The sequence below is a fragment of the Tuber melanosporum genome (genome assembly GCF_000151645.1).
Source record: "Tuber melanosporum whole genome shotgun sequence assembly, scaffold_96, strain Mel28".
NCBI lineage: Eukaryota > Fungi > Ascomycota > Pezizomycetes > Pezizales > Tuberaceae > Tuber > Tuber melanosporum.
Genome location: NW_003299146.1, coordinates 154,205 through 180,692, shown reverse-complemented (window position 1 = coordinate 180,692; position 26,488 = coordinate 154,205). Strand labels below are relative to the sequence as shown.

The 26,488-nt window shown below is 46.1% G+C and overlaps 5 protein-coding genes; 1 reads left to right on the top strand and 4 right to left on the bottom strand.

Moving 5' to 3' along the window:
• Positions 1-11,641: 11,641 nt before the first annotated feature.
• GSTUM_00012117001 (uncharacterized protein) lies at positions 11,642-12,758 on the top strand. XM_002842358.2 has 1 exon: positions 11,642-12,758. Exon 1 carries the CDS (start codon positions 11,801-11,803, stop codon positions 12,587-12,589), a length of 789 nt encoding a protein of 262 aa, XP_002842404.1. The 5' UTR covers positions 11,642-11,800; the 3' UTR covers positions 12,590-12,758.
• Positions 12,759-14,473: 1,715 nt separating this feature from the next.
• On the bottom strand, positions 14,474-16,718 carry GSTUM_00012116001 (uncharacterized protein). XM_002842357.2 has 3 exons: positions 16,202-16,718; positions 14,620-16,124; positions 14,474-14,497 (listed from the first exon to the last, which is right to left on the bottom strand). The coding sequence occupies exons 1-2, from the start codon at positions 16,274-16,276 to the stop codon at positions 15,174-15,176; spliced, it is 1,026 nt and encodes a 341-aa protein (XP_002842403.1). The 5' UTR covers positions 16,277-16,718; the 3' UTR covers positions 14,474-14,497; positions 14,620-15,173.
• Positions 16,719-21,402: 4,684 nt separating this feature from the next.
• On the bottom strand, positions 21,403-23,672 carry GSTUM_00012114001 (uncharacterized protein). XM_002842356.2 has 5 exons: positions 23,513-23,672; positions 23,167-23,453; positions 22,748-23,116; positions 22,054-22,690; positions 21,403-21,999 (listed from the first exon to the last, which is right to left on the bottom strand). The coding sequence occupies exons 1-5, from the start codon at positions 23,628-23,630 to the stop codon at positions 21,671-21,673; spliced, it is 1,740 nt and encodes a 579-aa protein (XP_002842402.1). The 5' UTR covers positions 23,631-23,672; the 3' UTR covers positions 21,403-21,670.
• On the bottom strand, positions 23,672-23,894 carry GSTUM_00012113001 (uncharacterized protein; the record flags this gene model as incomplete). The annotated part of the gene is made up of 3 exons (XM_002842355.1): positions 23,672-23,712; positions 23,774-23,793; positions 23,842-23,894. The coding sequence occupies 3 exons, from the start codon at positions 23,892-23,894 to the stop codon at positions 23,672-23,674; spliced, it is 114 nt and encodes a 37-aa protein (XP_002842401.1).
• A 6-nt stretch (positions 23,895-23,900) lies between these two features.
• GSTUM_00012112001 (uncharacterized protein) lies at positions 23,901-25,926 on the bottom strand (the record flags this gene model as incomplete). The annotated part of the gene is made up of 4 exons (XM_002842354.1): positions 23,901-23,921; positions 23,978-24,075; positions 24,238-24,247; positions 25,804-25,926. The coding sequence occupies 4 exons, from the start codon at positions 25,924-25,926 to the stop codon at positions 23,901-23,903; spliced, it is 252 nt and encodes an 83-aa protein (XP_002842400.1).
• Between the last annotated feature and the right edge of the window lie 562 nt (positions 25,927-26,488).

Sequence of the window (26,488 nt, the reverse complement as noted above, 5' to 3'; positions counted from 1 at the left end):
GTTGAGTCATTACAAGGTGAAGTCGACCTATTTGGCACAGGAACTACAGTATGATCCAAAGTCATATCATGCCGGGTAAGTTCAAACAGAGCCTCACGGCTTAGCATGGCAATCAATCGATATCGCCCAACATCACTCCATAGGTCACGACGGGCATTCTAGACACTGTCATGTTTTTATTGCGAAGGTGCTGTACTCGTGCACAAATACCCTGGCCGGAATAAATTGACCATTACCCGGAGTCACGGTCAGGCTCCGGCGACAATTCGGGGCGCCCACCCGTGCCATCCCAGACCCCCATATCCAAACCACCCTGTCCATCCCGTCCATCAGCCCCAGTAGTAGCCGGCCCACCATGAGAACGCACGGGAACCTCTACAATTCTAATCTCCTCATCCAAGTGAAAGATTCGCCCCAGCCCGGTCCCCAGAATTGTACAGCAATGACCAGGAGAAACAGATAAAACACATGACAGTGATTTGAATCCAGAAGCATATACCGACGCCGATTTGGGCGACCCAGTCAGGGGCATAGAGCTGACTTGTAAACACCATTGTAGCGCGGAGGAAGCCAAGGATAGCGCCAGAGGCGGTGGCGTGGGACGGAAAGTAATATAGGATACAGGCTGTTTGAAGAACGCAAGTATCGGGCCCCCCCCTCAGAGTTGGGTGAACTGGTATCGTACGAAGTACGAGTGCAACAAAGTTACGAGTAATTTATAGTTGCGACAGATGTAGACTATGTGAGGGCTCAGCGAGGTGCGGCAAAGCTCCGCAATTTAGAACTGGTTGGTTAGAACTGGTTAGTGAAGAGAGTCAGATCATTGTACGAGTATCATAGTAAAAGTGTGGGAACCCTTCCTCGGGTAACCCGCCCAAATACATTTCCTCTCCATATTGCCACTTTCTTTCCATACTAAAAACATGTCAGCCAAGGACGGTGAAGCCCCCATGCAACTGCAAAAATAGATGACTATCGAAATGGCCACTACTGGTACAGTACCCAGTCTAACAACTGCAGCCCAAATAGTAGGAGCAGTACCAACAACGGATACATCTTCTATCTACAAGGAAGGAAGAAACGAAAAGAGGAAGCCCACTAGGTAAAAGCTAACAGAGCAGGAGGAACCAGCAGTTATGGAGTGCCGTTACTAGTATGATACTTCCAATACCAAATAAGATTTCCACAGATGACCGCAGGGTGGCTCCGGTATGACAGGTTGCTGAAGGGTTGATCAGTGCACCCGGCAGAGCTCTGGAGATCCACTTCTTGGTCACATAACCTCCCCCCGGTTTTCAGATACTTATTGCCGGTGCTGCAAAGAGGGCGGGAGTCGAGTTGAACCGCGAGATCGTGAGGTGGAACCCTTCCTATCATAACAGAAACAGAAAACTATATTTGAAGGTATGATAGTAAGTAGTGAGAAGCAAAAGAAAACCACAAAACTATAGCCAAAGGAAGTATGATAAATTACTAGTACAGTGGAGGCGAATAAACCACCAAGCACTCAATCAAAACGTTTCGTCCGACTTGGGTTTTTACACCAAACCCGGCAAAAAAAAAATAAATAGAAATTTCGGAGAGATAACCCCCATCACTAACCCCGTTGGAAACGATTTGGAATCTTGATATTAGCTAGGAAATCACTTCTGACCCATCCCCATAGAAGGCACAGATAAAATAAAAGTTCAGGATCAAGTTTGCAACCTACAGTTCGTGTCGCCTAGTGTGACAGAGACTTCAAATTTTGTAACATATGGGGCACCATAGAAAAAGCTAAGCTGAGTTATTATGCTGCAACAATAAACCTTGCACTCGGCACACGTTCTCTACATGTCATTATAATTTTTTAGAGTTCTGTAAAAGTATTATATGCTATTCACGGGTTTTATAACTTGGCATGGGATTTTGGTAGGCTCTCCTAGGCATTGATGTCGTCTGGGTGGGGGGTGGCTTTGATTGCATCACAAGAAGGCGATCGGAGTTGGTGTATGCACAATCAAGTATGACAGGACATTTCTGCACCATTCTGCTGATGTGCCAAACACGATAAAGGCTAGAATTACCCCTTTTTCTCGGATTGCTCATAGTATTTCCAGTGTTCCCCAGAAACGGGAAGCATGCTGGGTTCCGATTTGCCGATAAAGTGGAGAGGATTATTGCTTGCGCCGGATCGCGGAAACTTCCAGAATTTCCCTAACCTCTGAGCCATAAACATTTCCTATGATACTGTATGACACCATTTTTGCTTACTAAGACTTTAACGAGCCTCCCACTTGCCCCCCAACTCCCCATGTTCGATCATTGAAGGCCTTCCTTCCAACATTATCATACCTATTGCCGAATTCGAGTTCGAACACGGGTGGCAGGGCAAACTCAATCTTCGGGCAACCTTAATCAAGCGAGTGACGAAAAGTGATGGAGGCCTGATAAAAATAAAAATAAAAAAAAGTGTCCTATTTCCTTCCCCCCCTAGATTCGGAATTCGGGTGCTTTCGAACATAAGTTACCCCCCCCTATCGCCCCGATCATAAAAACTCCACACTTTACTCATACTTACCACGGTGTCCAATTCCCCCACGAATTTATATTATATTCGCATGATATTAAACCCTCGAAAGTGAAGATATCAGGCCCATCCGCATCTCGGAAGTTCCCTATTGGAAGGCAGGAGTCCTAAATCAATTGCGTTTCGGTGAAAAAAAGAAAAATTAACTCGCCGGTTATTCGGAAGTCGACCAATCACGGCATTGGATCCCCTAGCGCGTTGGTTCGATTCGAAAAAATTCCGCAGCAGCAATGGACTCGACCGCAGCGGATACTCGCCTTCGAACGCAACGTGAGTACGACAGATATCGCGAGATGCCTAAACATGTGGCTGTAACATCAACTCCGGAGAAAGACCACCTCCCCCATCGAAGTGTCCGAGAGTCTATATAAACACGGAGGAGAACTCCCCCCTTCTTGAATCCCCAGACTCACCAAGAGTTTCCGTTACAGAACGTATAAATGCCCAAACTCCTCCCTCCAGCACGAACGCTTCCACGAAATTCCGACGCTCAGGAGTCTTTCAATTGTAAACGGGTGGAGCAAGGGGAGAGGGACATTCCCGTATCACGCGCACTTTGTTGTCGTGATGACGAGAGATATGTCTTTTTTCTTTCCTTCCTCGGGCTTGTTTGTCCTTGCAAGGCTTTTAAACGTCGGGACGTCGTGGAAGCTTTTCATGCGAACTCGCAAACGTGGTCTTTATGGGGTGAGTGTGGGACGGGGGTGAGATGGGAGCAGTGATCTGGTTTGGGTAGCGTGGAAATAGGCGTTTTTTTAGTAATTTCTCGGTCGTAGTGGTGTAAAGTGATCTGCCTTCGTTTGCTCCCGTTTCTCACCTGTCCTGTAAAGACTACTTGAGTGTGCGAGCGAGGGGTGGAGTACCGTCCCCGAACGGTACTCCACCCCACGTCGCAGGGGGTTAGGGTGAGCGTGGCTGACATGAGTTGCTGAAAGTTCTGTCGGCCACGCTTACCGGTATGATACCATGCCTCCCTATGCCCGTGTTATGGGCCGGGCATGTATGAAAGGTAGACACTCATTTGTTGGAACTTAGATATATGATCCAACTGGAGGGTGGGTAATAATACATCAGCAGGGCAGAATATAGCTCTAGAACACACACGGTTATCGTCGTTAGAATAACAACAGGAAATGGGATGGCAGCGAAAAGGCTGACTGGTAAAAACAAACAACAAGACCGCTTTGTGGCGGAGGGAAGAGATGAGAGTTAGTTTTTTGGTATCATAGTGAGTTGATTCTAGCTAAGAAAACATGATTAAACAGACATATCTTCATAGCCCTAGTGTATAAAATGTTCAACCACAATTAAACACATACCCTAACCATATACTTCATCCTCTATTGCGAACCACATCAGTCTAAACCAACTCATGCACAAACCACATTAGTTAGTAAGTTAAAGAAGACTTATAAGAGCGTAGACTATTTACATCACAGACTACAATGTCGGCCTGATAAGGTGCCAAACAAGATAGGGTAGCGAGCAGTGCGAATGAGTCCACGGTTTTCATTTAGGTCAAGTACGATATCTCCGAGGGAGGCTGTAGTGCCCGCTACCTACCGGTATCGTGCTCCGCACCCCATCAAAAACCGTACTCGAGTCGTCCATCAGAAGGTTTGCCTATCATGAGTCACGGATACAGCTAATACAAGCAAAATAATCACTCTCTCACGCCCTTATAAATGCTAAGTTCACTTGTACGATACTTGATTCCCAACTCAACAATCAAGCTTTACAACACTAGAACGACTTTGAATCCCGTATAGCGGAGAGTGCCTCCTCTCAAATGGTAGCACGGCAGCCGGGAGTGGCCTTCCACTTAGAAGGGTGCATTGGGAGCCCCTGCCATCAGAACCAATAGAGAAGGCAATACTGGTATCACAGCATCACAAGCAAAAATGGGAGTCCCAAGTTGGAGATTCCGAGGAATTATTAGGAGGGGAAATGATACGAAGAGTACAAAGAAACCCTTTATTGAAGGGATCTCTAACCGCTATTAACCCGCATGCTATAATACTTTATGAGGATAGCTCGAAATCCATCCGGCGCTGTAAGTTGCATAACAAACAGAGGTATTCAAGGATATGCAGGTCACAGCTACGGTTAGAGTATCATAGAAAAAAGGAGCAAGATGTAACCAACACTCGATCCCTCATCAAGAGCAATGAATTTCGGGCATCGGAGTCAAATACGGTACCAGCATCAAAAGCAAATATTGAAGCCAACAAGCGTAGCTTCGGCGAACGGATAACCCAGGTAAATGCTTAATGACGAAGTCGAGTGATAAAGTATGAATAGCTGTCGAAGGGAAGCAAGAGTATTGGACAGATGGGTGAAAAAAGTATTGCAACGCACAAGCTTGGCATACCCGAACAAAATTCAACCCCAGGTAGTGATGAGCCCCACCTGACAGCAACGCGGTTAAGCACAACCTCTGAAACAATGAAGACTAGTGAATCCTCTCGCAAGGAGCGCATTGCTGTAATCGAAAAGCATGCTCTGGGTTGGTCTTATGCTCAAATTGGAGAGGCTTTCGGAATTTCCAAGTCTACAGCATCTTGGATCGTGAACCGGTGGCATGATGAAAATCGTGTAGATGACAACCGAAGGCCCAGAAGACCAAAAAAGCTTTTAGAGCGAGACCAGCACCGTCTTAAGCGTATGTTCCTGCGCGAGCCAGGTGCGACACTGCAGGACATTACAGCATTATCATCGCTTAATGTATCTGAACGAACTGTTGGTGATTACCTTCGTCAACAGAACCTCTATGTACGAGTATGCCGTCGAAAACCCTATTTGACACCAGGGAGTCGTTATCGGCAATGTCAGTTTGCTCGAAGTCATCAATCTCGGTCAAAAGAGTGGTGGCGACAGCACATATATACCGATGAAGTGTACCTTCAGGTTGGTGCACTCTCCCGATGGCCAACCGTACAACGTCCTCCTGACACTGCCTTTGAAGAAAAGTACCTAGCATCTACGTTTATTGGTAAACCAGTTTCTGTCCAATTCTTTGGGACATTTACATCAAAAGGGCATAGTCAACTTGTGCCTCTCCATCAGAGAAGCGAATCTGAGAAGACCTCAAAGAAAGATTGTCTTGAGTTCAATTCTGTGCAGTATGTGAATGAGGTACTGGTGCCTCATATAATTCCACTATATCAGAAGATGGGGGGACTCGATACGGGCACTCAAACAATTTAGGACGGTGCCAGCTATCACACTTCAGCATTCACACGGCGGTTTCGAATTCTTAATGGGATCAAGTGAATGGATTGGCCGGCCCATTCTCCTGATTTAAACCCCATCGAGAATGTGTAGTCTATCTGGAAAGCCAAGCTCAGGCAGGCTATATGAGATCCTCACCAGCGCCCCCATGGACGAGATGAGATTATTCAACTTGCACAGCGGGTATGGGAAGGCTTACCATGGTGTAGGATATATAAGGATATTGACGGAATGCCAAGAAGGATTGTAACTTTACAAAAGGCTCATGGAGGTCCAACTCGCTGGTAATCACTTCATGGCATTGTATTTTTAAGATAGTATTATCATTCCAAATTCTCTAACTCTTTTTGTTGAATCCTTGCCTTCCATTGTTAAGCTTCTGCGCTCATTAAGGAGTGCCAAGCCTTGTAGTTGCAATACTTTTTTCACCCATCTGGACATCAGCTTACTTGTCGCCCGTCGTCTGATACAACCTTCATGCTTTTTTTCTTCGATGAACTGTCCTTAGCATATTCCCACCTACATCCCTCCCCCGACACCCTCCTCCGCTTTACCACCACCAGCACGACAACTGACACAAGTTGAATGTTGAATTTGATAGGACGCGCAAGTGAAAGATATTGATTGGTTCCGCCAGATACAGCGGTCCTGCGAGATGGCCGTGTGACGGGTTGCCCTGGATATGCAACTCTCGCGATGAACATATCATAGGCAGATGGACAGATGGTACAATGTTATAGCCAATGCTCGATGGGATGTGCTCATGTGTCAAGGAGGTCGCCTATGAGGTAGTAGCATTGCGCGAGTATGGATGGTGCACCTGATTACGTTGGAGAGAAAATACCTGTTTTTGCGAGATGCGGAATCACCCAATCACTTCCACAAAGTTAGGAGACTGAACAATGCGGAACAATGCCATGGCGTACTTGTACAGCACGAGTACAGTACTCGAGTACGGTGATGGAACTCCTTATCCTGGAAGGACCTTCGCGGATAACTTCAGACGAGGCTTCGCATAAAATGGCTGCTTCGAGTAGAAAAAGAAAAAGGGAACCACTTGGCCTATTGAAAAGGTAATGCCAATGATGATCTCATGGTCGGTCAACTTGTATGCACCCAGGCTGAAATTAAGCTTCTCGGTTCGGAAAGAAGTAAGCGACAGGCAAGAGTGTTGATGCGACCTGATTAAGAGGCAGACAGGACAGGAACCAAGCACGCCCTAGATTCCAAGAGCCCCTATGTATGATAATTATGATATACACTCACACCCCGTTAACCCGGATCGCGTTGAACCGGATACCCCGCTGAACCGGAAACAATTGCTGGTAGCTGCATTTTCTCACCAAATTTGACCTGTTGAACTGGAAGAAAGGGTGTTCGGATTCATATGAGACTTTGGAAAATCTCAATCCATGTTCCTATAGAATTTTGGTCTGCTGAACTGGATACTGAGGGTAGTCTCAGTAAAGCCAGGATGAAAGAGGGAAAACGGCGGCTTCAGGTGTAAATAATGAGTGAACGAGTAAATAGATAAACTACAGAGAACTCAGATCCCAATATGAACACTATCCTGTGATTATCGAGCAATGCAGCCAACGAACTCAACCAAGAAGGTGGCATTAACTGCCCTTCAGAAATATGAACTTTACTGCCTTTGTGTCCAAAATCCTCAAATGAAGTTTGCCGATTTTACCCTTCTTGTGGAGTGCCCTCTGTGTTCAGATGGAAAACCATTGGCAGTTTTGAGTCTTTCTGATCATTTGTAGGGGTGGAGAGAACAGGTCAAAGAGGATCCACCTGCGGGTAAAGTTTAACTATGATATTTATATCATGTATAATACTAAGAGATAAACTATAGAAACAAGTGGAAATAAACAGAAAGAAAGGCCTAGTACATACCCATTCTTAGAGCATTTTCTAGCACTTTAGATAGATGCTGCAGAATATGCCAAAGTTCCCATTACCGATGATATTATGTACACTCAAGCAACAATTATTCAGCAAGAGTTAGAGAAAGTAGGGGTAGATGAGCCATACGATAGGTTTGAGATATCAAATGGATAGTTGAAGCGGTTTAAAAATGGGCATAATATTGGTAGACTCCGGGCACAGGACCAATCTGGCGATGTTGACCAGACAGCTTTACTAGCACAGCGCAGATATCTATCCAAACAGTTAGCAGTATTTTCTCCTTAGTACTTCGATAATTGTGATGAAAGTGGTCTAGTATTCAATAAACAACCTCAGTCATCCAATGTATGGCTAGAAAAAGGAAAGCAATTAAGAGGAGGAAAGGATGATAAGATTTAGATTACAACATTTCATATAGTGAACGAAGCAGGAACAGACAAGTAGAAGATTTGGGTTATTGGACATGCTGAGAAGCCACATGCCTTTCGCCAAAATAAAGTCAATCTAGCAAACCTACCAGTCATATATCATTATAATAAGAAGGCCTGGTTGCTAACTTGGCTGTGGTATAAATTCCTCCACAGATTGAATGATGAAATGCGAATCGCACAACACTTTATTGCTCTTATTATGGACAACTACCCTACTCATCCCCTCCTACCTCTCTACCTATGGACTATATAGGCCCTAAATCTCCTACTCTAACAAACATCACTTTTCTTTATTTGCCTCCTTGTGCTACCTCACTTCTCCAACTGCTCGATGCATGAATAATTACCTCTTTTAAGGCAGCCTATCCAAGACGCTATGCTCAATTTATGGTTCAACACTTTAATCAACACGGTGAAGCACCTTTCAAATTAGATATTCTACAGGCTATCTATCTAATCGCTGACTCCTGAGAGTCTGTTACTCAATCAACTATTATTCATTGCTGAAAAAGAGCTGGAATTACCAAGAATATCAGCATTCAAGGCTCTACCGTCAATGAGAATCAAATAGTAGATCCAGGTGAGGAAGGTGAGATAGTAAGCCCTGTCAAGCAGTTTATCAGCATTGAGGAGAGGGAATGCTGTCAAGCTTTCTCTGATTTAAGGAATACTGGGCTAGCAGACTTTCAAAACATTGAAGAATGCTTTGATTCCTACTTTTCCAGCCCAGGTATTAGCAAGGAGGATGATGACGAAGACTTCTTTTTACCCCAATATACCCTTCCTAATGCTGTTGCCATTGTTTCAGGAGAGGTTACTACTGGCATTCTACTCCAACCAAAAGACTCTCTCAATCATGTTAAGTCTGAGAATGAGGAGGAAAATTCTTTCCCAATCCCCTTAATCAGGGTTGAGACTGCCGCTCACTATACCTATCAGCTTGGACGATATCTCGCAGTCCTTCCAACCACCAATCTACCATTATCCATAAATTCTAGTCTTTCAATTGAGAAATTAATTTGTTTTTCTCATAAGCTTCACTCAGCACTTCTCCGGTACCCCTCTCTACTCTCTTTTTTTATATATTCTTTACATATCTAATTATTTATAGTTATCACAATACTTGTAAAACTAAACAGACCACTATTTCCCAGTTTTTCAAACACCAGTCCATGATAGCTGCTTGAGCAGACCTACCAGTCCAACTACCCACTGAGGATAAAGGTTGTAAGGAGTGTAACGTGTTCACAAGGTGCTAATCACGTTATCGGTAATAGATACGATAGTTGGCAGGTAGCCTGCTCTTCCAGAGAGGAGGCGAGAGCTGAGAACTAAAGGAGGCTTTGGAGGTGTACTGAGGAACAAAGAAGTAACCATTCAACCAAGTATATTGAAATACTATCTGTTGAAGTCTGCCTCTTCTATCGTAGAAACAGGCAGTCTTTAAATACACAAATCTGTTCATGTCTAGCATGAACGAAACTAATCAAAGGTATTAATCAATACACTTTGGTAAAACTACTTAAGTATCAAAGCATAAAACAAAACCAAGTATCAAAGCGATACTTAAAACAAAACATAAAACAAAAACAAGTATCAAACGATACTTAAAACAAACCAAGTATCAAAGCGATACTTAAAACAAAACATAAAACAAAACCAATAGCTGAGTACCCGTACCGGTTACAAGGAGGATGAAATTGATATGAGATGTGAGCAGACAAAGTTTGTAGGAAAGGGAAAGGGAAAAGAAATCAGAATAGGTCTTGCTAGGCTGGTGTTGAACTGGAATATGGACATGGAGGTGCAGTATCCTGATGCTAGTAGCACTTTGGAGGAGGAAGAAGAACATGCAACTTGTGTGCCTACAAGATGGAAAACCAGAAGTGTTAATGCTGCCTATGAAAACTTTTCCTACTTATTACTTTAACAAATATAAAACACCTTTATGATCTTTATCCTTACTGCGACGTTATTGTTACGCCAAGGAAGGTTCTTCACAAAGACGAGTTAGAGAAAGCTTACGATAGGCATTCCCGATAAAAGACGAAGGTCTTGTACTATTGGTAATGTAGGCAGAGGCCTAGAGCTATCGTAAGACAAAGGAAGAAAGAGATAAAAACGAGAAGTATCGTTTCCCGTCGCCAAGAACTAACTATCTAGAGAGGGATCGTTACAATAAAGCTCCTGTAAGAATTGAGTTAAACCTTCACCTTTTACTATCAACGAATATGAACTCTCTCTCTCTGTTGTTCCGGATACCCCGTTGTCCTGGATGAAATTTCAGAAATCTAGCCATCCGGGATAACGGGGTGTGAGTGTACGTATCATAATACCGGTGAGTTAGGTATTTCAATCATTTTAACCCTTGCCCCACAGCCCCCTTTCCCCCACGCAGCGGGGTAAATGGTAGGCGTAAATTAGAATACAATGCAGGACAGCCTCACTGTTACAAGAAAGAAATTCGTTGAAGATTCTACCCCTCTCCACAAACTTCCCGATCTGTATCCCTTCCGGTCAGCCTTGAAGGGGGGAGGGGGAGAGAGAATGGGAGCAGTGGTTGACCACTTCTCGAGTACAGTACTGTACTCGGTCGTTGATTAGAGACTCGTTACCAACGACCCGGTAAGTCGGAGCAGAAGCTACCGCTGCGTCATTCAATTTCATTTCTCCAGTAGTGATGCGAAAACAGAGTGAACTCGCAATGGAAATGGCGTACGATACTCTAGTGAGTGTCCCCTAATGAATTCAGACGAATACAATTCGAGGATTGTAATTCTGATAGCAAAGGGAGATGTTCCCCCCCCCCCGAAAAGTGCACGGCGATAAGGTTGGGGGTTACCCCATCTACGAGTATCGCACAGGACCGCAAATATCATACCCAACCTGCTGATTATGATACAATTCCCCATCCCAAACGTGTTCTAACTAACTTATACTCGAGTAAAAGCGTCGCTCTACCCCGACACCGTCTCGCTCGCATGGCAATGGACCAGAAGAAACGGCTCAAGTACCTGTAGCAGCCCGAATTCAAAACCCTACCGTACCGGTACTCGCACAATGCTGAAGCATCTTATTTACAAGTACATTGTCCGCACGCTCGCTCTAGATCCGCATTCGGACGTATCGTGAATTGTGTGGTTACTCCCAGTTGCAGTCTATTGAGGAAATCCTTTGTTAAGAATTGGTCAGACATCTTTGGGCAGAACACATTCTGTTTTTTTCTTTTTCTTTCTTATGCTGCACAATTTTCTTTTTGATTCTTTTCCTTTTGATTCCTTTGGTTGGATGTGACGTTGGTGTGATCTGCAGCAAGGACTCCGTTGAGGCACTAGGGCGAGCATGTGTGCGTCCTGACAAATTTTTTTGGCTTATCTCTTGTCTTGGGCTACTATGATATGATACGAGTAAGGTAGTCTACCTACAGCGGCGGGAAACATCTGGGCATAAAGATTCCTTGACCCCCCCCACTTCTCCCGCCCTTTCACCTCACAATCATACCGCACATTGCGCATTGCACATCTACCATCCCCCCCACCACCACCACTCCTCCGAACCTCACTTCATCCTCATAACCACCACCACAACCACCACCACCAATTCACAAACAACATCACCATTGAAAGCAACGAGAAACGTCATACCACGAGCCACCAAAATGACCGGACAACCCTCCCTCTACGCCTTCCCCGATAATTCCACCCTCCAGAAGACCCTCTACGACTACATCCTGCGAGCCCAATCCGCCGCCCTTATGCGGCACCAAGTGTTCAAGATTGCCGTCTCCGGTGGTTCCCTCCCCAAACTCCTCGCATCGCCAGACCTCCTCGCAAGTTCGGACATCCACTGGGACAAGTGGGAAATCTTCTTCGCGGACGAGCGTGCGGTGCCGCTCACGCACCCGGACAGCAATTACGCCCTACTGGAGCAGGAATTACTCAGCAAGATACCGAAGACGGGGCCACAACCCACCGTACACCCCATCGACCCGGGGAAGCTATCTGACACACAGGACCTAGCGAACGCGTACGAGGAATCTCTCATCAGGTCATTCGCTGCAAAGGACTCGGTCAAGCTGCCCGTGTTCGATCTGCTGTTGCTGGGATGTGGGCCCGACGGGCACACCTGCTCCCTGTTTCCTGGTCATGTGTTGCTGCGCGAGAAGACTGCCTGGGTCGCTGCTATCGAGGATTCGCCGAAGCCACCGCCTGAGAGGATTACGCTTACGTTGCCGGTCGTCACGCATGCACACAAGATTGCCTTCGTTGCGGCGGGTGCTGGGAAGAAGGAGGTTTTGAGGAAGATTTTTGACACCCATCCTGAGGCGGAGGCCGGGGAAGTACTTCCTTGTGCATTGGTGAATCTGGGAGCGGGTGATAAGGTTAGCTGGTTTTGTGATCAGGCGGCGGTGGAGGGTGTATCGTTCCCAAGGAAGAGTTCGCTATAGTATTCCTATGAGTTTTGGCTGAGCGTTGTATATCCTTCCCTCTCGGTGGGGGTTGAGTTGATTTGTTTGAAAACCGAATAAGCCCAGGATGGGTGTGGATGGAAAGCATAACAGGGGATTGTGATATCATAGTGTAGCAGCCTTGATTTCTACAAGTGCTTGCGATTAACTACTATAGTCATTCACTAATACTGTTCTTACCTCTTTTACGTTTTGTCCTCAAACCAGTGTTTCTCTAGACGGATAGACAACGAATGCCACGATTTTTGCTCTTTCACAATTGCAAATTTTTCTGACTACCAAATATCATACGAGGGAAATTATCATGGTGGATCGTTAAAAGAGAAATATGCTTTAGAATATATCGGCAGCGGGGGGACAACGAACAGGAGGGAACAAATTACCCTACCAAATTTGGCTAGATTTTTGGCGTAGACTATCGTTCCCCGTCCCCCCCCCCCTCTCTATTCGTCCCCCGCCCCAACTGTGTCATCACATAGAGTACTCGTACAAGAAAATAAAAAAGAAGATTGACCCGTGACGAAGGTTAGACCGTCTAATGACATAGTTCAGCTCATACAATACCAATCTCTCCACCCACAGCGGAATCCCCAAAACAGCAATCCCACAACCTAACGGTACTAATTACTGTATGGGAGGAATGGGCATCCGTATCGACATTATTCCCAAAGGAGATAGATAGATAGGTAGATAGGTAGATGTAAGAATATTATGATACCTGATAGACGAACAACGAGGTTTCGTACAATCTTCAACAACTCGTCCAGTCGAATAATCTTATTCTCGGTTAATAAAAAAAAACATAATCACATCTATAGCAATAACTTGATACTAAAACCTTCTTCCGGTCCATTCATCCGCCGGAAAACCGCGATTTATCTTTCGTCGAAAGGGGAGAGAGAGAAAGTGGTGCACGATGGTGGATTTATATAATAATATTGTATACTCCCGCCTCCTCATACAGCAGCAGCATAGTAGTACTAGTATTTTAAGACCTGAGGTACATGATCGTAGGTATTCGTGGGATTATCATATACATGGATCGGTCGGGTTCATGGGGAGTGACGGGGGTTTAGGTCTATCTATCTACCTACCTACCCACCCATCTGGGCCATCTCTCTCTCTCTCTGGATTTCGTGTATTATACAGAACAGTATTCTTTCGGTAAGGACCAAAGTTAGAAAGAAAAATTATTCTAATTATCCGGCTTGATCATGGAGTGAATATGATCCCGCTCGGTGAAGGAGAAAATTCGTCTCTGGAATAGTGGATCTTTAGGAATCCGTTCCAACTCTGAGTTGTTTTATCTATCTATCTATCTATGATACGATGGTGGTATTCACCTTCCGTGGCTTGATCTGGTGTTATCGCTACTCGGTTATACGTCAATTGGTCCGAGCGCGCTCCTCCGTGATGGTAGGGCAGTTCTGGGTAGCAACGTTCAAGTCTCTCCACGGGCAATGATAAGCCTGAGTGTGATGCCCGGTGGGATAACGAAGGCTCCAAGTCAGTCCATATTCCACCTCCGCATCACAGGTTACCAATGAACCTGGCCTCGGCTGACCATGACGTCCCCTGCGCCGGATTACCCTACTCACACCTTGATATAATACTCCTTGCGATATAATTAGCTTCATTAAAGATCACTCGAAGTCTCGACCTCGACGATATCTATGACATGATACAATAGGGAATGGTAGATATACCGAAAGCGCAATCACTCCAATCAACATCCAACGGAAGGGGGCGATTCGCGAGCGAATGCGTAGGCAGGCCTCATGGTATAGAGCACGTCGCTGAGTCTATTGTTCGAAAGAAATGATACGGGAGCGCACAGCAAAGGCCGGATTTAACGCCCCCAAATGATTAACCTGACCGGATGAATTGCTATGACGGACGTCCGATGGAGCATCAGTGGTTCGAACCCCAGGTCGGAAGAAAAAAGGCACGATGCGACGGCAGCAGCGACGAAAAAAATAAGAAAGTAAGAAAATAAGAAAAAAGCTCACGTTCGCAAAAATAAATATCGTTTCTCATAATTTTTATTCCCTCCTTTCTGGAATATCCCCCGGACCCCCGGATCACCACCCAAGTCGTAAGGAAGCAAACGAAAATAAGAAGTAAAAACTAACTTTACATGCCTAACAGATAACCACGGCCCCGGTAGCCAGCGCTGCCCACCATTTTCCCCTACCTCATCCTAAGGTGGGGAAATCTCTGCTATGGAAGGTGCAATAGGGCTGGTAGGGGGTAAAACCAGAAACATAGTATAGGCGGTAGAGCAAACACGAAAGTGAGATTCGAGTGGGGCACTCCGCCAAAACGAAAAAAGATAATGGGGATGGTGATAAAGAATGAAACTAAGCAAGAACAGAGAGCAGGTTGGGAAAAGAGGGAGGGGTGGAAGGAAAGAGAGATGCAGAGCAAACAACAGAAAAAGTACAAGCCCCAAAGAACTCCCTTCAAAACCAACAATACGTCCTGGGCAACGCCAGAGATACCGGGACCATCTAATACCCTTATCAGAATCACAGTAAAACCACAATCGCGACCCCCCCCCCTCCTAGTAGACCTGTCCTCCCATACCACCGCCTATCCCCATTCCCTGCTGTTGTTGTGCCCTTGCAGCTGCCTCCAACCTTGCCCTCTCTGCGCCTGCTTGCTGTTGACCTTGCATTATACCTGCGCGGAGTTGTTTTAGATCAGCGAACCACGGGTGCCTGAGAGCATCCTTGGCGCTGATTCTCATTTCGGGCCTCAGTTGCAACATTCGGCTCAGCAAGTCTAGGCCCATGGGGTCAATCTGCGGAAGGATCATACGGAGGTCCTGGGTAGCGTAGATGTGGAAACCACTCCTGTACTCCGGGTACTGTGAAATCCCAGGCCAGGAGCGCTCGGAGGGAGTTCCCATCAGACGGAAAATCTTCTGCAATTGATCTTCATTGGTGGTCCCGGGGAAGAGCGGTCTTCCGGTATACATTTCAGCCATAATGCACCCCGCGGACCAGATATCTATACTTGTGTTGTACGTTCTAGAGCCAAGAAGTACATCTGGCGCACGATACCACAATGTTACAACCTCGTTCGAAAAGGTGTTAACCGGAATACCGAAGGCTCTAGCAAGTCCAAAATCGGCAAGCTTGAGCATTCCTTTGTTATTGATGAGAAGGTTCTGCGGCTTCAAATCCCTGTGCAAAACACGGTTGTCGTGGCAAAAGGCGATCCCCTGGAGTAGTTGATGCATGAAGGACTTGATGGTAACGTAGTCGAGAGCGCCGCGATCGCCACGATGGTCCATGTACTTCTTAAGATCCCGATCCATGAATTCAAAAACTAGCATAAGTTTCGATTCGGTATGTATCACATCGTGGAGCGAAACGATATTTTCGTGCTTAAGTTCTTTCATCAAACTAATTTCACGGATCGCGGTTGAAGGCGTTCCCTCCTCGCTATCGAGGTGGATCTCCTTTAGAGCTACTAATTCCCCGGTTTGCCGATTCCTTCCCTTAAATACCTGAGGGCGTGGTCGCCTGATTAGTTTCGTTGGAAATTTCGCAATGCAACGAGAAGGCATAAAGACACGAGTCCTACCGTCGCATATGTTCCTTCGCCCAGTTTCTCCAGTTGCTGGAAAGAGCTCGGATGGCGTTTGCCAGTTTGGTCCATAGTCGCTTCCTTAACAGGTGCACTAGGGCCCTTTTGCTCCGGAGTTATTCTTCTGCTCTTTCGAAACCTTTCTTCACAATCCTCTCGGCCTATTCCTGCTTCCGGCTCTGAGAAATGTAAATCCCCTTCCTCGTCTTCCGTATCCTCCCTGCTACTCTCTGAAGCGGGGGTTGGCGGGTTAAAGGGTGAGCCGATGTCCAAGCGCCTGGATGGGAAGTGCTGACGCTTAGCGGAGGTGAACCTGGGATCCCAGAGAAGGGAGGCGACGGTACAGAATATTTCCTGTCGGGCTGTCTGGTTTTGGCGGAGGTGGTTCTGTTGTTGTTGTAGTAAGTGTTCAGAGCGTTGTTGTTGCGAGTCCGGCAGGTCGGAATGTGGCGCCAGCGGGTCTATTTTTGGAGGAACAATGACAAGGGGCGTGCAAGAAGGGAGCAAAATGGGCACAACACAGAGGCGAGGAGACCAATGAAAGTCGTGTCGGCTTATAAGGGCGGGAAGCAAGACAAAGGGTGATAGAAGGAGAGAGGAGGGGAAAAGGGGGAAGAAAGGGTGGCTTAAACGTCAGGAGTATAATATGGTAGATATTTTTACCCGAAAGGGATGAAAAGAAACAGCAGATGAATGGCGAGCGAGCAGTGATGGATAGCGGGGGGAGGAAGGTTGAAGTTTGTTTCATGGTCAAAAGAAACGAGGAGTGAATCATAACCGACAGCATTCTAGCGGTTAATCCTTGCTAGCGCTAACTTACAGTTGCAACATACTGTAATGCAGCTAATAGGGGTAGTGCATGAAGATGGGCAGAAATTTTATTTTCATTTTCATACATTACTTAAGTTACCCAATCCTCCTGGCCCCAAGGAGCACTGTCCGACGCTGTATGTCATGATATATGCCGGTATGATAATATTATGATACTATCAAATAATATTATAATAATAATAATTATTTTATTATGAGACTTTTTGTGTTTATGAACAATAATTGAGTAATTTTTTTTCTTTTCCCCATAGCAGCAACTGTTCGGTACTGTACTCGAGTAGACTATCGCACAACTGACGTTCCGCATCTTCACACCCGGTGCTCCTGCGCATATAATACTGTATCCTAGCCTTTTCACCGCTGCTGCCGATAGTGGGGGAAACCAATCACCACCGCTGAATTGACGCAAAATCTGATATTCCAAAAGTAGAGGAAACATATTTATCTTAACGTCTATCCACACAGGCTTTTCGGATTTCACATGTATTCTGCGAAAAGCTATGATACATACGAGGCTTTTTGCCCAACACCTTTTTTTGCCCGCAGTTTTCCACTCTTGGCCAATCCAGCCACTTCACACGAAACACGAAATCTCGCATGCATCGAAGATCGGCTAATGACCGGAGCGACGGCTCATTCCTTCCCGCGTTAGGGATCATATTTTCTCACTCGTAGGAACGGCGAATCGAATCTTTAGGCTATGAGTCCCGCTCCTCTAGTTGGTGCGCCGGTCGAGGCCATGATTTAGCGACCCTTGTGTGTGTTTTGGTGTTCGCAGTCATGCACTTTCGATGCGTCGCCTGACTGGCAGATTCTGTGGCTATCCCCCGGTATGATAGCAATGCCAAGATGCGTGCAAACGATCACATTTCAATGCTATGATACAAGTACCGAGGTCCAAGTAAGGCCTACAACTGATGAGGCAGGAGTGTTTTTAAAGTGCGACCATGATGAAAACGGGCGGATGCTGCTGCAGCGGGAGTTATTCCAGTATTATCGCCCCCAGCACTTTGCTCCTGGTGGCAGATAGGGTTAAAACCCTGGACACATGAGAACAATGCAACCAAAAACAACAATCATAGAAGCAGCAAAAAAAGCAACTTTGACAGCGAAATCCATCACCTCTTGAACAGCCTTAGAAATTTGAGAAACAGGTTCCTAGGTAATTAGGGCACTGTAGACCAATCTATATCCTCGAGTTTTTTCTTAATTGATTTTCTTGCTCCGTTAATAGCCCGGGCTCCAGCATTCTAGGCGTATCCGGTTTTTGATTCTCGTCAGGAGTGGTCAAGTGTACTGTACTGTACAGCACACAAAAACCGTCCCACCATGTGCTGTTGCCGTTACTTGTACTATTAGATTTGGCGGAAGGCCGGTGAGAGCCTTAAAATCGATTGTATATGTAATATATATATATATATATATACACAGTACCATTTGTTAAGGTTATGATACTTCAATCCCAGTGCCAGGCCTATGGAGTAGGTGTATTATACAGGTAGCCTAAGGGATTCCGTTATTACAACACAGCGACATCCTTCCGTAGAAGGCATGAACCCCCACCATACAAGCCAGACATGAGGAGCAAAGTATGGTACAACTTGTATGATAAGTTGGTCAGTTCCGCACAGCCATTGGAAACTTACTAGCACGGATTTGTGAAGGCCCAGCACTCGGACAATACTTGCTCGTGTATACCAGTGTTTGCTCTCCCCAATGATTACGTGTAATAATTTCCCTTAATTTGGGTCCCACAAGTATTTGCCCGCATCTCATCCTCATCCGCATCCTCCCTCCCCCCTCCTTTCATGCATACGAATGTATAAACTAGGCAAACAAGAACAGTGGCCGAAGCCAGAACAGATTCTCCCATTTCTTCCCCCTCTATCCCTTCTCCTACACAACTTGCATATATATCCTACCCACCTCGTGCGAGCAGATCAATGGAGCCAAACGAGTCTACTCCTATCTCCCCCTATACCTCAGGCACAATTCTTGCAACTCAAGTCGATCTCGTCCCTGATGGCCTGAACCCAAAACCGAGGCCTCTAGCGCCGCTTCATTTCTTCGAAGTCGAGAGCCCCTTGCTACCCCCTCCCGGAACAAGCCCGTCGAGCGAACCGATAGTCAACCCGGTTCCAGTTACCTTGGGATTGTTTCCAGACACCTATTGCTGCAGGCAGAAGAATCCGCTAGTCCTTTTGATTCATGCTTTCAGGAGCCCGTTCCGTGCTGGTCGGGAGGATGTTCTTGGTGTGCTTACTGCTGATACAAGTAGGCCTCACTTCTCCCTTTCCCTTTCAAAACGATGTCCGGCGGTCTTCTAATGCCCACCTCTAACACTCCTTCCAGCCCAGGAATGCCCCTCTTATTTCCCTGGGACGATCCACTTTTGGCACAAAACCGGTGCCTCCCACCGCCTTAACGTCCTAGAGCAACTCGAAGCCCAAGGAATTCTCTCAAGAACCGGATACAGCCTCATCGAACCGTGCGCAAAAGAGGTTAGAGTTCTTCTTCCAGTTGTTTCTTGCTCAAAGGTTTGTTGGGGCTGTGGGCTCTGGGAGCAATTACGCCCCCCGGATATAAACGGTATTAGACATTACGGCAGACTCAAGAGATGCCAGGGATGTGGACAGAGCTTCTTTTGCAACACCGAGTGCCAGATGAGTATGTTAAGAAATACCATTCCTATGTTTTTGGTGGGCCATGACTGTTAAGCAGACATCGGTGTAGAAAGCTGGCATAAACATTCACCTCATTGCGTCGCCATGAAGGAGCATTACAACTGGGATCCTGACAGATAGAGGCCGAGAGGTACCCCTATTATCCAATAGACAGATTTCGTGTTTGCGTGTGATAAGCTGTTTGTGAGATCCTGCAGAATGAGTGGGCATTTTTAAGGAGTTCATATGTTCTCACTCGCGAAGATTAGTTAGCTATGATAGCTAGCAGTTGCTTTGTTTTTTCCTCTCCCGTTCCCCTTCAGCGCTGAAATGTCGCGGTATTACAAATGATAGCAGACATCGGCTTTGATACGTGCTGTTTTGCAAAAGTTGCGATAATAATAATACAATTCTTTATTGTGGATAAGAATAAGGGGTGGTATCATAAGTGGTCGAGTTGGTGAAGCCACTCGCTGCCACAAATTCTTGGGCAGAATTCCCAAAAAAACGAACGAACTTGTCTCTATGAATAGAGAAAATGATGCATAGCAGCGCCTAAAGGCTAGCCTAAAATACAGTGCCGCTCAGGGTATAGAAGTACACTACCCTACAAGACAGCACAGCTACGAGTACAGTTCTGTAGCACATCAGATCGTTAGTCGTACCGTACCTTTTACACCAAAAAGGATCATTTCCCTAGGTTTCCAACGCAACCAGAAGTTACAGCTATTTTCCGCCGAGTAAAACATTTGGCTGTCGCGATGAGCATGTCAAGGTTTCGGAGAGATAAGTGCATTTTTTGGACCCTGCATAAACTTCTGACATCACAAATTTCTCAAACCAAGTATGATACTGTAACCCACCTACAAGAGCTATGATACCGTAACTCGCAAATCCCAAGCACTCAAACCGATCACTCAGCACCGCACAAACCGCTCCATATTATGGAGGTCCGCGCTCCGGGACCCGAAAAAACCGCCACCCGGAAATTGACTTTGCTTGCTCTCCCCAGGGGGGTACTGTACATAACTCAGTACGGGATATGTGTCTCTGAGACTACCTGATACCCGCTCGGGAGGATGGGGGGGCAACGGGCACACTCGAATTTTGGTTGCGTTTTTTTTCCTTTTTGTTTCTCGCTGGTCGGTACGGTAATTTGGGTGCGAGCGGTATGATATGTAGGACCTTTTCTTTCTTTGGGCATTGGAAAAGTATTTTGGAGGAATCGTCTAGGGTATGATGCGCTCGAAATGCTGTAGACTGACTTTCATATCTTCCGGACTGCCGGACTCTGCAGAGGGTCGGCCCAGGAAATGGTAGTGCTTGTATACACTCCAGTGCCGCACTGTATCATACCGTAAAAAACGCTTGGAACGTAATGCCGTAGGATAGAGAGCCCGGGTAGGAACGGCTTCCTGGTTGTTAGTAAATACCGAATATATGTTATTAATTGGAATCCACCATCTCCGTCAGCCCGTCATCCCACAATAGGTTTGGTTTGACAGGTCAACAGAATTGCGAATACCAGTTAACGAGATCCAACACATCCAGGGGGCCAATCTCTCAATATACCAGGAAAACGCTAATCCTTCTCGGGGGGATCTGTCTCTGAATCTCAGGATTCTAACCAAGATGGTGGATTGCAAGAGTTTTCACGGTATGTCACTCTACAAGTCACGATACTGTGGCATGCCAAACAATAAACAAGTTTTGATAAACGCCATTGCATTCAATTAATTCAACCTTTAAACATCAATGGTATTCATAACCCCAGCCCTCGATGCACTTAACGAATGATTTCTTCGGTAAAGAAATACAAGGGGGGGAGGAGAGAAAATGAAATCCATTACCCTATATCTGTCGTTCGTCCATCACCATACTAACCGAAGGACAGGAAGAAGAAAAAAGTACACGAAGGAGAACGAAACAAAGAAACTTTTTTATTTGAAGAAGGAAACGTAAATCATAAAGTTTAGTCAACCTCCTCCATCGAGCTCTCAGGGGCTGCTGAAGATTCGGCGGCCGGAGCTGCCTCCGCCTCAGGCTCTTCTTCATCGTCCTTCTCCTCAATTTGGAGACCAAGAGCGATGAGGCGGTTGACACGCTGAGCAAAGGCATTAGGCTCCTCGAGGGTGAAGCCAGAAGTCAACATCGCAGTCTCGTATAAGAGAGTGGCAATGCTAGCGACGGCCTTGGAACCACCTTCCTCCTCAGCCTTCTCCTTCAAGGCCTTGATGATTGGTGATTTAGGAGAGATTTCAAAGGTCTTCTTGGATGCCATATACGAGCTCATCGAAGTATCTAGATCAATTAATGTCGGGATATGTCAACAAACACCGAAAGAGATAAACTTACCACGCAGAGCTTGTGACTTCATGATACGCTCCATGTTGGCAGACCAACCGAACTGACCAGTACGAATAGCAGCGGGAGCATCAACCAACTTGTGGGAAACGACGACCTTCTCGACCTTCTCACCGAGAACCTCCTTGAGAGTCTTAGCCAATCCCTCGAAAGCTTTCTCCTCCTCCTCACGCTGCTTCTTCTCATCTTCAGTCTCCTCAAGCTCGAAATCTTTGGTAATATCAACCAACTTCTTGCCATCAAATTCCTTGAGTTGAGTCATAGCGTACTCGTCAATAGGGTCGACCAAGAAAAGAACCTCGAAGTCCTTGGCTTTGAGAGCGTCCAAGAAGGGAGACTTGGAAACTGCCTTCAAAGACTCACCAGTGATGTAGTACATCTGCTTTTGGTGCTCGGGCATGCGGGTAACGTAGTCAGTCAAAGATGTGGCGTCGTCCCCGCTCTTAGTAGAGTTGAAGCGGAGAAGCTTGGCAAGGGCAGGACGATTTTGGGCATCCTCATGAATGCCAAGCTTAATGTTCTTGCTAAAGGCACTGTAAAACTTGTCGAACTGCTCACGGTCCTCGGAGATCTCGTTGAACATCTCAAGAGTTTTCTTGACAATGTTTTTCTTGATAACTTTCAAGATCTTGTTCTGTTGGAGAGTCTCACGAGACAAGTTAAGTGGGAGATCCTCAGAATCGACAACCCCCTTGATGAAACCAAGCCATTCCGGAATCAAATCAGTACAGTCGTCAGTAATGAATACACGGCGGACGTAGAGCTTAATGTTGTTTTTGGAGCGCTTGGTCTCGAACAAGTCGAAGGGAGCACGCTTGGGGACAAAAAGGATGGCGCGGAACTCAAGTTGGCCCTCAACCGAGAAATGCTTGACAGCAAGGTGATCTTCCCAGTCGTTGGATAGAGACTTGTAGAAGCTGGCATACTCCTCAGTAGTGATGTCGGAGGGGTTACGAGTCCAGATGGGCTTTGTCTTGTTCAGCTCCTCTTCCTCTTCCTTGGTCTCCTTCACCTTCTTGGTCTTCTTCTCCTTCTTTTCCTCTTCTTCATCGACCTGCGCAAATGTTAGATATGTAAAAAATAACACGAAAAAATCAAACAAACCTCTTCAATCTTGGGCTTCTTATCATCACCCTCTTCTGTCTTCTCTTCCTCCTCATCCTCGTCAGGAACTTCTCTCTCAACCTCTTTGGTGACGTGGAGGAAAATAGGGTATGAAATGAACTCGGAGTGCTTCTTCACGATCTCCTTAATCTTAGACTCCTCGAGATACTCTTGCAGACCATCCTTGATATGAAGGACAATCTTGGTACCACGCTTGATTCTTTCTCCGGTCTCATCCAATTTGATAGTAAAAGAACCACCAGCAGCCGACTCCCAGATGTATTGTTCTAAGATTGGGTTAGCTAAAAAAGGCCAGCAACAGTCAAGCGTCAAGGGAGAAGCTAACCATCTTCGTTCGACTTGGTAACAACCTCAACCTTATCGGCAACAAGATATGCCGAGTAGAAACCAACACCAAATTGACCAATCATCGAGATATCAGCACCTGCGGACAGGGCCTCCATGAACTGCTTTGTACCAGATCGGGCAATGGTACCAAGATTGTTTACCAAATCAGATTTAGTAAAGCCGATACCAGTATCAAAACTAAATTCAAAACATCAATCAGCAAAACTAAAGAAGCTTCCATAAAAATCAGGGAACATACATTGAAAGAGTCTTGGCCTCCTTGTTAGGGATAATGTGAATTTTCAGATCCTTCTCCTCTTCCAAGACGCTAGCGTCGGAAAGAGAAATGTAGCGAATCTTGTCCAAAGCGTCTGAGGCATTGGAGATCAATTCTCGAAGGAAAATCTCTAAATCAAAAGTAAGTTTGTGAACAACCGGAATAACCCAGACTCGAAAGCCGTACCCTTATTCGAGTATACAGTATTAATGATGAGGGAGAGCAACTGAGAGATCTCAGCTTGGAATTCGAAGGTTTCAGCCATGGCAATGGTTGTTTGCTATCTACGGACGGATACCAAATTAGCCTAACCGCAAACCAAAAAACATTAAATGAAAGCAAGCAGACGAATCCCCAGTCATATTTCCACAAAGCAGAGAGATGCCCATCGAAAGGAAGCAAATAAATTTGATAAGGCAAAGAGTGTGGGGTGAATAATAGCATACCTTCTCGGGTCTATGAATCTCTAAAGGTGCAGGGAAATAGAGAGGTGAATGAGGAGATGCAGGAGAAATTGATTGGGCTCTGAGAAAAGTCGAGAGTGTTTCTCTAGACGATGATTATTCTGAGGGAGAGGGAGGAAGAGGAGAGAAGTTGGGGCGAAGCGGTGGTGAATTTAGAGGGGGGAGTCCTGGTGCCAAGACTCGGCACCGCACATTCTAGTAGATTCCACACCCTCCAACAAAGCCGCAAAAACGGGATAGCCCCACCAAATAAAGCCCCGCGGCAAAGAAACCCAAAGAACCAGAGAAGGTGCTGGAATTGCTCTGATTGAAGCAGTCCCAGACCCTTTCCCCTGACTGTGCAAAATTTCGTCTCAATTTGCGAAATTTTTTCGTTGTTCAAAGTCACTGCGAAATAATTTACAGTTCCTCCGACCCCCTCGTATACCGCGGGGCTTCTCAGCCTCGTCGAGTTATCTTATCGCCAGTAGTTTGAATATCATACTGGTATCGCAGCCTGAGACCCCCTGTCCAATGTCTACAACTTTCTATACGTTTCTGTTCGCCCTCAGCTCTCTGACAACTCAGAACCCAGGCAACAATGGTGGAGTACCGGTACCGGAAGTTCCGCCTGGACAAAAGCGCTGTAACCCTTGCCGTTCCCGGAAATTGCCAAAAGGATATATATGTACCAGTATGGTAATGCCAAAGCAACTGGTCGCCCAAAGACGAACTTTAGGGATGAGCATACCAGCCAGTGGTAGGCACCTTACCGCATCCTCATCATTATCCTCACCACCATAATCATCATTCTCGTTTTCCAATTAGTTTCCCCGCCATAATATTCCATCTTTATTACGATAGCATCATACACACAGGTTCTACCATCTATCGGTACAGCGCAAACCTCCTAGCCTTTCATATCACACAGCTCGGTGACATATTCGATTCCGAGTCGTGCATTTCACACAAGAAACGACGCTACCCGCAGGCCTCCCGGCTTTTCAATTACAGTTGCCCCCCCGCTCAGCGAAACATCTGGCTGTTGCGACAAGCATGCCAAGATCTGGGGGGATCGTTGCAGCGCTGGACCCTGTGTGAACCCCTGAAACCGGAAATTTTTGAAATAGGTACCTTTTCATATGAGCTGCCATATAAATTCCTAGCGCCTAAACTGGATTTCCAAACTCTTCTACACAAGTGATTCTGCAGCAGGAGATTCCCAGGCCCCATCAATAGTGTGGGTGGTAAAACATTGATCCCCAAATCCTTGCCTACCCAATAACTCAACCCTGCGGGAACACACGAGGGGAGCAGCACAGCGACCCCGAATTGCCCACGCCCACCTCCCAATCCGATGCGGTTTTTCCATGTGGCAGCTAAGCACTTGTACAATAGGTGACCAACGACGGATTCCAAGAACTATACATAAAGGTCACAAAGACGCGAACAACAAGTGAACACTTCCCACAGCACCGAGTTTCAGGTCCAATCGAAAGAGCACCCCGGAGGGTATTCCCAACCCCAGAATATTGGTGTGTCTCGGTTTGTGATACTTACACTACTTACTAGCGTATCTGCGTTCAGATCATGTTCCGGATTTTCCAGAAATTCCTCTGCTTCTCTCATGATACGTACTGTACTAGTACTGTACTCGACTACTCTTTTGACGAGTTTCGCCCCGCCGTGCATCGGGCATTCACGCACCCCACCAGCTTCCAACTATAATAATTATGAAGATCGATCCCATCATTCAAGAGCATTCTTTACTGTGCTGGACTACCCATTAAGCTTTTTGGCGTGTTTTACCCCTGCTCTGATCCACCAAATCCTCCACTAGCTTGGACGGAACCTGGTATGCCCCGAAGTTCCAACCCCAGGGTGCATTGACAACACGTGAAGTCAAAATGGCATTTTTGCCCAATTATCTTTTACTGGCATGCGTGCCAGAGGTATGTTGCTGAGAAGGCTTTGCCTTGCTCTGGGTGTGGATATGTGTCCCGGGTGGTGTTTTCTTTACCCGTATTATAGATAGCGTAGTCAGTTCTCGTATCATGGGAAATGTGGTCAAGGAGGGGCCAAAGTCCACGGAGTGGCAATGGCCCGACTTCCAGTATAAGCTCACTTCAGAGCCAAGTTGAGCACATACTACATCACCAATAAATTAATAATACCGGCGATTAGAGGTCTTTTAAACAGAAGTAGCATTCACTTCTGGCCCTCTCCGGTGCTCCCTGAACCATTTGCTGATATA